This window comes from Rhinolophus sinicus, chromosome 8 (genome assembly GCF_057876585.1).
Source record: "Rhinolophus sinicus isolate RSI-liver-muscle chromosome 8, RSI-T2T, whole genome shotgun sequence".
NCBI classification, from domain to species: Eukaryota; Metazoa; Chordata; class Mammalia; order Chiroptera; family Rhinolophidae; genus Rhinolophus; species Rhinolophus sinicus.
The window spans coordinates 63,974,170-63,988,404 of record NC_142508.1 but is presented as its reverse complement, the minus strand read 5'-3'; the positions used below and the strand labels follow the sequence as shown (position 1 = coordinate 63,988,404).

The 14,235-nt window shown below is 36.7% G+C and overlaps 1 protein-coding gene across 8 annotated transcripts in view; it reads left to right on the top strand.

Moving 5' to 3' along the window:
- The window catches only part of NFAT5 (nuclear factor of activated T cells 5), a 102,482-nt gene extending 89,188 nt beyond the window's left edge, over positions 1-13,294 (top strand). For all 8 annotated transcript variants that reach the window (XM_019756977.3, XM_019756983.3, XM_074314657.2 and 5 more), the window contains 4 exons: positions 649-797; positions 1,518-3,993; positions 4,648-4,891; positions 5,338-13,294. In XM_019756977.3, coding sequence (XP_019612536.3) covers positions 649-797; positions 1,518-3,993; positions 4,648-4,883 — 2,861 coding nt within the window. In that variant the 3' untranslated portion in view covers positions 4,884-4,891; positions 5,338-13,294. The remainder of the gene's footprint in view (positions 1-648; positions 798-1,517; positions 3,994-4,647; positions 4,892-5,337) is intronic.
- Positions 13,295-14,235: the final 941 nt, after the last annotated feature.

Here is a 14,235-nt window from a genome sequence, read left to right as displayed (position 1 = left end):
GTTTTGATTTGGAAATTTAATTTAAACTAAATTTGTCCTTAAAGTTTTGTTTTGAAAAGAAAACAAATTTTAAGTCCTGTCTAGAAGAGAAATGTGTTCATGTGTCAGTTGGGCAAATTCTCAGTTTTCTAAGACATTAATTTAGGAAAGTAAAATTTATTTGGTTACTTGTGGCATTTTCTAATGAGAAGCTTGAGTTTGTTTGAGAGAAGTGTTCAGATAATCCTATGGCCTTTAAAAAGTTTTGACTTTATACTGCCAGGCATCCATATGCTAAAAGGAGAGTTTAACAGTTGTAACTGAGTAGCTTTAACCTGGAGCTTTCTAAGTTGTATCCTATAATGCATCCTGTTTGTGTTGAGAAGTGTAATTCAAAGCACCTGAGAAGGGTCCTGGAGGGTATAGCTTGATAATAGAACTGCTTAAGCTTATTGATATTTAATCCATGGTCTCAGGGTCATACCAGGAGTCCTCAAGCCAATGCTACTTCAAAAAAGGGAGGGCATATTTTGTTACACCAGTTTTGTATCTCAGGCTACCATAGCATCGAAAAACAGACATTTAAATCATGACGTATAGTCAACACACTATAGAATGAAATAGTTGATGATTTTAAACTTTTCTTTCTGTTTTTTTGTGTGTATACAGCAATGAAAACTACTGGATGTAACTTAGATAAGGTAAATATTCTTCCTAATGCTCTGATCACTCCACTCATATCAAGCAGTATGATAAAGAGTGAAGATGTTACTCCAATGGAAGTAACAGCAGAAAAAAGATCTTCCCCTATTTTTAAGGTAAGCTACATTGACTAGTGCCCCACATCTTAACCTAAATATAAAAATTGCTGTATTTTGAGTGGTTTGATTTCTTCACCTCATGTTCATGCTTTTTACTTTCCCTATTTCACATTTGTTTCTCTTTGGAAGCATTAACAAATTGTGCTTTTCATAGTAAATGCTTTTATACTCCAATATAATAGCCTGCAAAGTGACTTTCAATGTATGTTTTTGACAAGGGAAGAATTCATGTTAGCTAGACCCTGTGGGATGTATGGTATTAACGAAAGTGTCGGTTTGGCATTTTCAAAATTAGAGGCATTTTTATTTCTTTTTTTTGCCCCACTCTTGTCCTGTAACTGCCCAACCTTTTTCACTTGTTTTCCCCTTATAGTGTTACCCACAAAATGTAATCCACAAAATGGAAAATTTTTTTTTAACTTGCTATTAATTCTTTAACCACAGAATTAATGTGTTTTTATTGTCCTAAGCATATCAATAGATGATTATTCTTTCACTTCTTTGTTTGACTATCTTCGCTTATATTTTTAAAATACCCTGTTGACAATCAGGCATACTATCGCTGAGTCACAATAATCTTATACCTATTTTCCAGATAATAATAAAGAGTGGGGAATTGGTCCTGCACATGCATATGTTTTTAGAATAATAATTTTTGAAGTATGTGAGCTCATAATGTTTGTATGTGCATATTATTTGGGAATTTTTATTTTTTAGACTGCAAAGACAGTTGGATCAACTCAACAAACGTTAGAAAACATCTCTAACATAGCAGGAAATGGGTCTTTTTCGTCGTCATCATCTTCCCACTTACCTTCTGAAAATGAAAAGCAGCAGCAGATTCAGCCCAAAGCATACAACCCAGAGAGCCTGACAACCATCCAGACACAGGACATTTCACAGCCTGGCACCTTTCCAGCAGTTTCTGCTTCTAGCCAGCTGTCCAACAGTGATGCACTACTGCAGCAGGCCACACAGTTTCAGACAAGAGACACTCCATCTAGAGAGGTGTTACAGTCAGATGGGACAGTGGTTAATTTGTCACACCTGACTGAGGCGTCACAGCAGCAGCAGCAGCAGTCGCCACTGCAAGAACAAGCACAGACTTTACAGCAGCAGATTTCATCAAATATTTTCCCGTCACCAAATAGTGTGAGTCAGCTACAGAATACCATTCAGCAGCTGCAAGCAGGAAGTTTTACGGGCAGTTCTGCTAGTGGCAGCAGTGGGAATGTTGACTTGGTCCAACAAGTTTTAGAGGCACAGCAACAGTTATCTTCAGTTTTATTTTCTACTCCAGATGGTAATGAGAATGTTCAAGAACAGCTTAGTGCAGACATTTTCCAACAAGTCAGTCAAATTCAAAATAGTGTAAACCCTGGAATGTTTTCCTCAACAGAGCCAGCAGTCCATACCAGACCAGATAATTTAATAGCTGGAAGAGCTGAAAGTGTTCACCCGCAGACTGAAAATACATTGTCTAATCAACAGCAGCAGCAGCAGCAGCAGCAAGTGATGGAATCATCTGCTGCAATGGTGATGGAGATGCAGCAGAGTATGTGCCAGGCAGCTGCCCAGATTCAGTCCGAGTTATTTCCTTCCTCTGCTTCAGCAAATGGAAACCTGCAGCAGTCTCCGGTTTACCAGCAGACCCCTCATATGATGAGTGCGTTATCTACCAGTGAGGACATGCAAATGCAGTGTGAATTGTTTTCTTCTCCTCCTGCAGTTTCTGGGAATGAAACGACTACAACCACCACACAGCAGGTTGCAACCCCTGGCACTCCCATGTTTCAGACATCGAGTTCAGGAGATGGAGAAGAAACCGGAGCACAAACAAAACAGATTCAGAACAGTGTCTTTCAGACCATGGTCCAAATGCAACATAGTGGAGACAGTCAACCTCAAGTTAACCTTTTTTCATCAACAAAAAGTATGATGAGTGTTCAAAGTAGTGGCAGCCAGCAACAAGGTAATGGTTTATTCCAGCAAGGTAATGAGATGATGTCACTCCAATCTGGGAATTTCTTGCAGCAGTCTTCTCATTCACAGGCTCAACTTTTTCATCCTCAAAATCCTATTGCTGATGCTCAGAACCTTTCCCAGGAAACTCAAGGTTCTATTTTTCATAGTCCAAGTCCTATTGTCCACAGCCAGACTTCTACAACCTCCACGGAACAAATGCAGGCTCCAATGTTTCACTCTCAAAGTACCATGGCTGTGCTACAGGGCTCTTCTGTTCCTCAAGACCAGCAGTCAGCCAACATATTTCTTTCCCAGAGTCCAATGAATAATCTTCAAACTAACACAGTGGCCCAAGAAGAACAGATGTCATTTTTTGCAGCTCAGAACTCAATTTCTCCACTTCAGTCAACATCAAACACTGAGCAGCAAGCTGCTTTCCAGCAGCAGCCTCCAATATCACACATCCAGACCCCTATGCTTTCCCAAGAACAGGCACAACCCTCCCAGCAAGGTCTATTTCAGCCTCAGGTGTCCCTGGGCTCCCTTCCTCCTAATCCAATGCCTCAGAACCAGCAAGGAGCAATCTTCCAGTCACAGCACTCAATAGTTGCCATCCAGAGTAGCTCTCCGTCCCAGGAGCAGCAGCAGCAGCAGCAGCAGCAGCAGCAACAGCAACAGCAGCAGCAGAGCATTTTATTCAGCAATCAGAACACCATGGCTACAATGGCGTCTCAGAAGCAACCACCACCAAACATGATGTTCAACCCAAGTCAGAATCCGATGGCTAATCAGGAGCAACAGAACCAGTCAATCTTTCACCAACAAAACAACATGGCCCCCATGAATCAAGAGCAGCAGGCCATGCAATTTCAGAACCAGCCCACAGGTCCTACGCAGTCCGAATCACCACAGACCTCCTTGTTCCATAGCTCTCCTCAGATCCAGCTGGTCCAAGGGTCACCCAGTTCTCAAGAGCAGCAAGTAACTCTCTTCCTCTCTCCAGCATCCATGTCTGCATTGCAGACCAGTATAAACCAACAAGACATGCAGCAGTCTCCTCTTTACTCTCCTCAGAACAACATTCCTGGAATCCAAGGAGCCACATCTTCACCTCAGTCACAGGCCACTTTATTTCACAACACTACAGGAGGCACCATGAGCCAACTGCAGAATTCTCCTGGCTCATCGCAGCAGACTTCAGGAATGTTCTTATTTGGCATTCAGAATAGTAAGAAACTCTTTCTGATTTCTCATTTCTTCAGTGTTACTGGTTGAAATGGTCAGATTATTATTATTATTAGAAGGAAACAAAACACTGTGGTTTTAAGAACACAGATTATAATTAGAACTGAGTTTAAGTCCCAATTAGACAACGTGTAGCCTGAGAGATCTTAGACGTGTTATCTGACCATCATGAGCCTCAGTCGCCACATCTGAAATGGTGGTAATACTACAGACTTGATAAGGATATTGGGAGGATTAAATGTGGTAGTGTATATAAATGTATGCGTTTGCCACTTAGAGCTCTATAAACTTAAAAGGAAAATGAAGAATGACAGAAAATATGTTAGCCAGTTAAGTAGTTTCCAAGGAGGTAGAAACTCATCTTTAATGTTTTGTATACCAAGGAAATTATATAGGACTTATAATGATAACTAGGCAAAGTTGTATTTTTATACAGAAAACCAAAGATAAATATCAGTATTGTTTGGTGAAAACTTTTTGGTTGGGGGAGTGGGGAGGGGTGCTGTCAGGTGCCTCACTTTTAGTTCTTTACCGAATGAACACAGTAATGACTTTCTCCCAGCAACTAATAAATATCTTCAAATCTTAACAGAAAGTAACTAATCAGGTAGCTTCTCTATTTTAAATGTCTCTGCAGACTGTAATCAGCTTTTAACCTCTGGACCAGCTGCATTACCAGATCAGTTGATGGCCATAAGTCAGCAAGGCCAACCACAAAATGAGGGCCAGTCACCTGTGACAACACTTCTTTCTCAGCAAATGCCAGAGAATTCTCCACTGGCATCATCTATAAATACCAACCAGAACATTGAAAAGATTGATTTGCTTGTTTCATTGCAAAACCAAGGGAACAACTTGACTGGCTCCTTTTAACTGGATATGTAAGTATTGCATTTTGGCTTCTTTCTTATTGAAAAGCATCAATAAATTTTGATATTCTTAGTAGATTTAGGTTAAGTAATCATACGTTTAGACTCTAATTTTTTAAAATGTGGCTTTCTCACAAGGTGGTATTTTTTTAATCTGAATAAATTAATGAGTGATAGCTTATGGTCGTATTGTTAACACTGGGCATTCCTTCTGGCTCTAAATTTCTTTGCGTTGGAATGACAGAAAATCTGATGTATGTATTGTATATTGGATATAATTGTTTCATTTCGCCCTTATTCAGGAAATAAATATTGAGTCACAAAACTCTGTGGAAGTATAAATATGATAAAGGATCATTTATAGTACTAAAATATATTTTGGGATCATTCAGGGTAACAGGAGCTTTGTAAGTGCTTTCCCTCCCTAGTGAGTTATATTAAATGTTTTCTTTTTTTAGAAATTCCATGAAGACAATCCTGATTCCAAGGTATCCTGAGATCTTGTGATTCCATGAGGATTATTGAACTGTTACTTTAAAAACAAAACAAACTGAAAAACTGTGATTGAGTAAATAGGTAGATTTTACTCTGACTGCAAAAGAGCACACCTGTGCTGCCTGTTGCAGTCATTAGCCACCATTGTTACCATCTTCATCGTTTATATTCCTAATAACAGTGATGACTGAGACTCGATTTGCGTTTCCAGCTGACAGAATTAATTCGCTAATTTCCTAGGCTCCATTTCTTTAAAAGTACAATTAAATTTAAAAGCTGGACTGCTCAGTTATTATTGCTATTAGAAAATAATTCATACTGTTATGTTTACTTTTGTTCATTATTTTCTTTTCTGCATTGTTTTTCGTCAAGTAACAGCTTTTGAAAAAGGAAAATAATAACTTAGGCTGTGATTTGTTTCAACATAAAAGCACAGCTACTGGCCAAAGCGAAGGAATCTTTTTTGTTTTTATGGAAAACCTGAAAGGGTTGCATTCTGGCAAGTAAACTGTATTAAGAGCTCTACACAGATAAGAGGCTTCTTTATTTATCTCAAAGGCAGACAACACACAAACTGGGAACAGCTGGAATGCTATTGATTTTATTTTTCAGAGAATTGTTAATTCTCTTTTTTCTGTTAAGGGGTTTAGCCATAATTGTGCATAGAAAAAGAATTATCTTGCTTTATAAAAAATGAAGGGGATAATATATGGTAAATTATGCTCTGATATCCTCCTATAGTAGTTTAAACTGACAGTAATTTGAGTCTGTTTTCTTCTTAACCCAGTCTTGGGTCAGTGTTCCCTTTTTATATTCACCTACATTTTTCTCCCCTCTTTTCTCACTTTATTTTAGACAATTGATAATATACTCCTAGCTTTGTGACCCTGTAGCAACTTAAAGGAAAAGGCCACTTTGATCTGGGCTAACCCAGCAACTCCTGCAGCACAGGTTGGGGGTGTACCCTTTCGGGAACGAGGGAGCTGATTCCTGAGAAACAAGAAACAATGCATTCCCCCCACCCCCCCATGAACGGTGCTGTTCTGAAGTCTTCAAAATTTTCCCTCCAATAGGAAACTGTATATTTTAATTTTTAAAAAAAGGCAAAGTAAAATTTCTTGAAACATCACTTCTCCCTGAGCTGCAGTGATTGTAATTCACTTGTCACCTCAGTGCTTTACAGTTTGAAGTGGTCACTTATCTGATGGTTCCCACAAGCCTTAGGCTTTACAGGGTCATGTCATTGACTTAAAATGAAGAATTAACTTGTGTTACATCGATAGAGAGCAAAATACCACACTCCAGAACTTGCAGTTGTAGCATTAGTTATACAGTTTTGGGTGTTCTCACCACCCATGGGATGCCTGCTTCTCACTACAACCTGTTGTCTGGACACATGCTTATGTCTTATTTTCCTTTTGGCATGTAGAAAGCTGTTAATACAGTTTAAAGCCAAATTATGTGTGGCTTCTATATGTAGATAAGATGTTTTGGTATTCTTGTCCGTTTCATTTATTTTTTAAATGTACAAAAAATAGCCTGTTAATTGTTTGTTAAAGGCTACTTTTCTGTTTGTTTTTTATTTTTATTCTTTCTATCCTATACATTTAGTTGAACTTAGTGGAATTGTGGTGTTGATTTTGTTTATACAGCCAGATTTCCCCCCCTTTTTGTGATGATATTCCTTGATTCTTTGACTGTCCTCTTCTTCTAACTTGTTTGTTCTCATATATTCTTCCCTCCACCCACAACCTTTCTTTCTTTCTCTCTCTGATTGAGAGGCATTGAATTACGTTTTCAGTAGTACAGGCTTCTTGCCGATATGAAGGGAACTTTTCAGAAAGAGACCTACTATGGGTCATTTAATTTTGAATACAGTTTTCAATCGTTCAAGTTTTGGATGGTTTATATCTAATGTGTGTTTCATTTTTTTGGAAAGCTATATTTTGTATTTAGGAAATGGTATACTATTTTGCTATTTGTACTGAGTGAGTACATTGGCATAAATATAGAAATTTATATATATACATATATATAAACTATTCTTTTTTTGCCACACATTTTTGTGGTAAATTTGTGAGTTTGTCTGATGTTCTACCACAACGTGGCGTCTGATAACAGTGAGGGGGGGGTTTGTTATGTCTTTATTGAGTATTTAAGTATCTTTTGAAACAAATGACCTGTTCATCTGTGGCCATTCCATCAGGCAGTTCCTTGATGTTATTAGTGGGCTAAAGGCAGCTTACTGTGTGTTTGCTGGATCTTTCACTCAGCAAAATGTTAGAGCAAGGAAACCCATCTAGGCAGTTGTGTCAAATGGTGTTTCACAAGAATGAGCCATTCAGTCTTTGCTCACTATGTATTTAATATTTTATTATTGTTGTTATTGTTATTATTAATTGGCTTTCTGTATTCTATGCCTTTTATTTATAAAGACACTAAAAAAAACCATGTTTGTAATTTTAATAACATTTTCCCCATCTTGTAATACCCAGAGCTACTTTATAAATTCTCTGAACTGAAAGCATTTTCTTCAATATATCTCTTCTCTCCCCACCCCATTGGGAAAAATTACCCAGTATAGTTCAGGTTGTGAGAAAGACCAGCCACACAATCCAGTGCTTCAGTTTAAAGTGCAAAATTCAGAGTGTTGACAAATGTCAGAAAGCTTACCCAGCAAGCCTAAAAATAAGTAGACATAAAATATTGTAAGTTTATTTCTGAGTTTTCTGAATTTTTTCTTAAGAGATTATACGGAAGACTCGGGCAATCTTATTCACTGAGTTCTAATTAGAATGTTAACACTGCTCTATGGATGAAGTGGTCGCAAGAAGACTGGCTGTGTGCTGACTTCTGTTGTTTAGCAAGAGGTTTATCACTGTAAAATGCTGATTGCCAATGCCAAGTCACCAGGGACCAATTTTCTGTTTTATAATATCTAAGTTTAGAACAGAACATACACCTGAACTGTAATGGTTTGATTGGATGGAGGCAGAAAACTTAATTTTTATTTTCATAAATTTTGTGGTTATTTACCCAAGGGCTGTGCTATGCTACCATATTCTTACTCAGTAATGATGTTTTGGTTTTCTTTTTAACATTGTTAAATGTTTCTTACCCCTAAAGGTCAATGTTAAGTACAGCATTCTGAATATACAATTTGGTTACAAAAAGTATTTGTCTTCTTATTGAAGAGTTAGCTCAGTGATCAGTGGTTGATACTTGTGCTAACAATGCAGTTTCCAGATTACTGTTACAAGTTAATAGCTACATATAGGAGAGACTCCTTGAACCAGCAAAGGCATCGGAAACACAATTTATTGAATTTATTTATGGCAGAAGGACCTAAATAAATTATGAACCACACATTTTATTCCTTTATATTGTTACATTCAATTGTTCTTACTTTTAGCAACATACAATGCTTGGAGCTTATCTCTGTGTCTGTGTGATTGTGTGTATGTGTTTTATTCTTTATTGTCATTCCATTATATATCCACACCAACATGAGAAAAGATACTTAGGAGTTATATTTTGCTTCTGAGCTTTGTCTTGTTACCTTTGTAATTAGAATATCATGTTGTTATTTAGCCAGTGCAAATCCGTTTTCACCTGTCTCCATAGAATAGCTTTGTAAAGGGCTTTGCTATTGAAGCAGAGGTAATGAGGGACCTTCCTTCTTTCTTTCCTCCTTTCCTTTTGTGTTTTTGTAATATTGTATATGCTATAGCTGGAAATTTCATTATAGTGCATTTCTTGCCTATCAGAAACTCAGTTAATCTGCCTAGGAAAAACAGTGTCCAAGGAAATGAGAAAGAAGTTATATCTGTGTCCCTCTAGAACTAAGGTAATAATTCCTTTTGATTAAGCCATTATAGACACTTGTTTTGGAAAAGTGAAATCTGTTTAGATGCATCAGTAATTAAAGAACAGAATTAAATGCTTTAATAATCAAAGTCTCAAATTCAGCATGGTTTATAAATATTCACTAGGAGTAATTTGAGAATTTTTCATCTTTGTGGTGAACATTTCTCTTCTAATATCTGTTTCCTAATTTATTTTTTCAATGAATTGAAACTTGCATGAGACCTGTTGGCTTTACTCAGCTTCCTGACTGCAGGCTTCATCTCTAACCAAGGCATCCGTGTTGCATCTGCGTACCTTTGGTTATATGGAAGGGACTTCATGAAAGAGAGATGCTATAGTTCAGCAGCTTTATTAGAAAAATAACTCAGAGCATATGCCCTAGGAGGTGGTTTAGTAGAATCTCATAACATATTAAAAGAGGTTTGTTCTCTGCTTATTTGTGTCACTAGAGCTGAATTGTGGTGATAATGTTTATAGTGTAGTAAATATCAAAGTAATACCAATAGTATCATTTGTGAATTGTCCCAGGGCTCTTAATTACTGCTTTAACCCCCATTTATTTTCATGCCGTTCTAGCTTCATTTATTAATAAAATTCTATTTTTTACTCTACTTTCAGGAAAAATTTTAAATTAATGTTTTATACCTAGATTAAATGTTTTATAGAAAAGTGCCTTTTTACCATGATAGTGCCCCCTTTTTTGTAATTTCATTTTTCACTATTGTCAGAAACACATAAACAAATGATTTTACTAGGTCTCAACTTTCACCTTGGTCATTTAGTCGTTCTTTTCTCCATCTTTTCTTTTCTGATCTAATTGGCTTTATTAAGTGATTCAGGAGTCAGGCAGCATCCTATCTAACAACTAGAAGGGCATTCTGAGGGGTTGTACAAAATGAAAGGTTTGTATAGCTCCATTTTTTGATCACCATAGGAAACAACTTCGTAAGTTTCCAACTCCCTTTGGCATAAGACTAACAAAAGATACATTACTAGAATTGTCCTTTGAAAGAGGGTAAGTAAAAGATTATAGAATTATACTGTTTAGCCTCTGTATAAATTAACAAAATTTGCCTTCATCTCAGCCAACTAATGATAGGTCTTACTTGAATGCTAATGAAAATGTTAGTGTGAGACTCCATGCACACAAATGTGTGTAGTTAAATTTCAGGAAGGAAGTGTTTAAAGCATCTTTTATGACCTTAATTAGATGAATGAAAATAAATCAGAAACACATAGTTTAAGTAAAGGCTGGTAATGTCAAATTTTCAAATGTCAAACTAGACAGGGCCAAGTGATTAATTACAGTCAACTTCTTACCCATCAGAACCTCAGTAATATATCTATGGCAAATAGTGTTAAAAGAAATGAAGACGTTACAGCTGAGTCCCTTCGGAAGTAAGATAATTCCTTTCAAGCAAATACAGTTGAATTGCGTGTCCATCTGGTTTTTGCTAATTTTGCCCATGTTCCAGCCTCTTAACACAGTGGTGGTGGTGCCTGAAGAAAGGGCCAGCGGCTCAGGATAGTAGTGTTGGGATAGAGCTGCTTTCCCACATGTGAGGATTTCCGTGGCTGTCAGTTGATAGTATGCACTTGAATCATTCCAAAGAAGTCAAGAATGCTGTACAGTGGTGATTCCTTCTTAATGAATGCATTTAACTATTTAGAATATTTATGCCCCTTATTTTGATTGCAACTCAGTATAAGTATTACGTGACTGTTGTCTAAAATGACTGTATAGTAGGACTTAAGACTTTGAAATGTAACTGACTATAAAGGGAAATGATTACACTTCAGAAAATCATTTTAGAAACATTAAAATATTCAGCTTCCTATTCTATGTTTGACAGTTAAAACCAGCCCTCTTCCTGTATATTTTGTGTCATATACATAGGAACATTAGAGTAAACAGCCTTCAACATATATACCGTGTTTCCCCCAAAATAAGGCCTGGCCGGACAATCAGCTCTAATGCGCCTTTTGGAGCAAAACTTAATATAAGACCCGGTCTTATTTTACTATAATGTAAGACCGGGTCTTACATCAATTTTTGCTCCAAAAGATGCATTAGAGCTGATTGTCCGGCTAGGTCGTATTTTCGGGGAAACACAGTAGTATGTATAAACCAGTGGTTTCAAAATATGGTCATCAGCCCACCAGCCAACATCAGTATCATCTGGGAACTAGTTAGAAATGCAGAATCTTGGACCCTCTCCCAGACTTACCGAATCAGAAACCAGAGTGGGGACCAACATTCTGTGTCATGACAAGCCCCCCCGGTGATTCTGCTGATCGCTTAATGTTTGAGAACCACTGGTTTAGTAAACTATTTACAGTAAGATCTAGAAAGGTGTGTTTCCCCCCCTCATACAGATAGTTTATACATTGTTCTTCATATTAATTCAGCCTAACCTGATTATCCATAATCCTTTATTGGCAATGATAATTTATTCTCAGTACTACTTATGGAAATATAGTATATTTTATGTACATATACAGTTAGTCTAGTTATTAATAATTCAGTTCACTTAGTTTGGCATTTTCCTTCCACTTACTAAGAAGTTTACATTAAGAGACTGATTTAAAGATATAGCGGTGCAATGTTCTATATTTCTTTTAATTGTTATGACATTTAAGTAGCTAATGTAATTGACAGGTGCTAAATTCTCCTGTTTGTTTATAAAATGGGTACATTGTGGGCAGTGATAATAAAAACTTTTTTGTTTCATTGCCTCTTGACCAGCAGACCACAATTTTGGTCTGGCTAGACCAACAATAAGAACAAAATTGTCATTCCTGTATTTATATTTGTATCTGAGATAATTAAAACGGCTGGCTATGTCAACAAAGCACCTTATTTAATTTTTTAGTAGATAAAACTTCTTTAAAAGTAGATTTCTTTGTATGAGATCTGATTCACTAGAGAGACATGTATTATATAATTTGTGCATTTCTCCCTTGTCAATGTATGCATCGTGGTAAATATAAACTAACCACAAGCCAAGTACATGTATTCGTTTTAATCTCCCTGTGTAATTCAGTACCTCCATAATTGTTCTAATCTTCCTCCCACTGTTTACAAATCACCGATTAATTAACTCATGAAAAAAATTAACATTTCAAAATAAAAATAATTGTATACGCTATAAAAATCACCACTGCTTAATACTAGCAGTGGAAATGTAAGTGGCTTACTCTGCAAACTTTGGTGCTGGCAAATATATAGGCAAACTGTTGGGAGATGCTCTAGCTACATTCCTCCTTTCTTGTTCCCTTTCCTTTCTTCCTTATTTGATTGCTTATTATATTCCTGTACCCAAAGCATCCTACCGTGATTCTATTCAAATTCTATTGTAATATCTCTTTTAAAAGCTCCATGTTTAAGCCGCATATCACCCCTACTTACATTTTAGCTGATGAACCTCAGGACAACACACACACACACACACCCATCTCAGATGTTTGAGGGTGGGTTTGGAGTCAGACTTGTGTCCAATAAAGAGCTGTCCTGCCCTGAAGTGTTTATGACTTAAGGGCTGTGAATTGATTCCAGTGACACTGAGCTCATTTCTTTTCATCTATGGAATGTATCTGCTTGCCCTGTTCCCTTATTTGTAACTGATAAGCTCCAAGTATTTGCTACTTTTTTGGACAACTTTTACTTAGTGTTTTTAATAAATATATTACAAATATTTCATTAACCTGTCCTCACGTGGTTTAGCTACCATTCTGCCATTTAAGTTTTTTAAATTGTATTTTATTTGTTTGAGCACACTGATCAACCACTGAACTGCCTTCTTCCATTGTCCTGCAGTGACATAAGGTTACATTTTTGTGTGTATGGCTTTCATAGTTGGGGTTGCAAAGCACTGACACCAGATACTTTCAGTTTGTTCTCCGGGGGAATTTCATTTGCGTCTATGTTTTTAGCTATCTGTGATAACTTGTTAAATATTAAAAAGATATTTTGCTTCTATTGGAACATTTGTATACTCGCAACTATATTTCTGTAAACAGCTGCAGTCAAAAATAAAACATTGAAAGTTTTCATTTTGCGGTGGGTAACTGTCTTTTTTCTCTCTCACTCTGTGGCTGAATTCGTATCCATGAATGTCAGTTTTGAGTCTGTGGCCAAAATTATAAAATCATTAGGAAAAGATGTGAAATACAGAAATATCTTCGAGTAGTTTGTGCCTGCTATTTTGCCAGGTGGTGTACAAAGTGACTTAGTGTGACAGAATTTTTGTTTGCTTTACTTAAAGTGTTTCGTGCTTAGTAAAACAGTAAGACACATGGTAGCAGATCATGTAGTACAGAGGTACTTTTGATGAAAACCAGGTTTCCCCAGCCCTCAGTCCCACATCCAGACGCAGTCTCTGTTTATTCTTTTGGCAGTTATTTGCACCATATATACATCAGTGTTTCCCGGAATGTAACATGTAGCATGTCACTAGTGGTATATAAAATCATTTCAGGTCATATCTGGGTACACATTATTTTAAACATAGTATATTTGTTTTAATTTGCATTAGAAAACATAATTGTGCACACCTGCTAAACTATGGGTAAATTGGAGTCAACTGAAAGAAAATTATTAAATACTAATACAGATGATACATGGATATCATGAACATGATACATAAATAAATGAAGTTTTAGAAGCACCACTTCAGACAGTATTCTTACACCTTCTTATCAAATACTAATGGTGTCTGTTGATTCTATGAAGTGGCTGAATTCTTTAACACATCCAAATGTATACATCTAAATGAGCTGTCACTTTAGGAGGGTGTGTGTGTGTGCGTGTGTGTGTTCAACAATGATGCATTGTTCAAACTATGTTTAAGCATTGTCTGTTGGCGTTTATTGACTTCAACAGCACTGGAAAGGAGTAATAACCAAATGAAATTTAATAAGTATAAATATCAAAAATACTTTGGGTCCAAAAAACAGCATATGTAAGCAAAAGACTGATGATGAGACTACAAGTA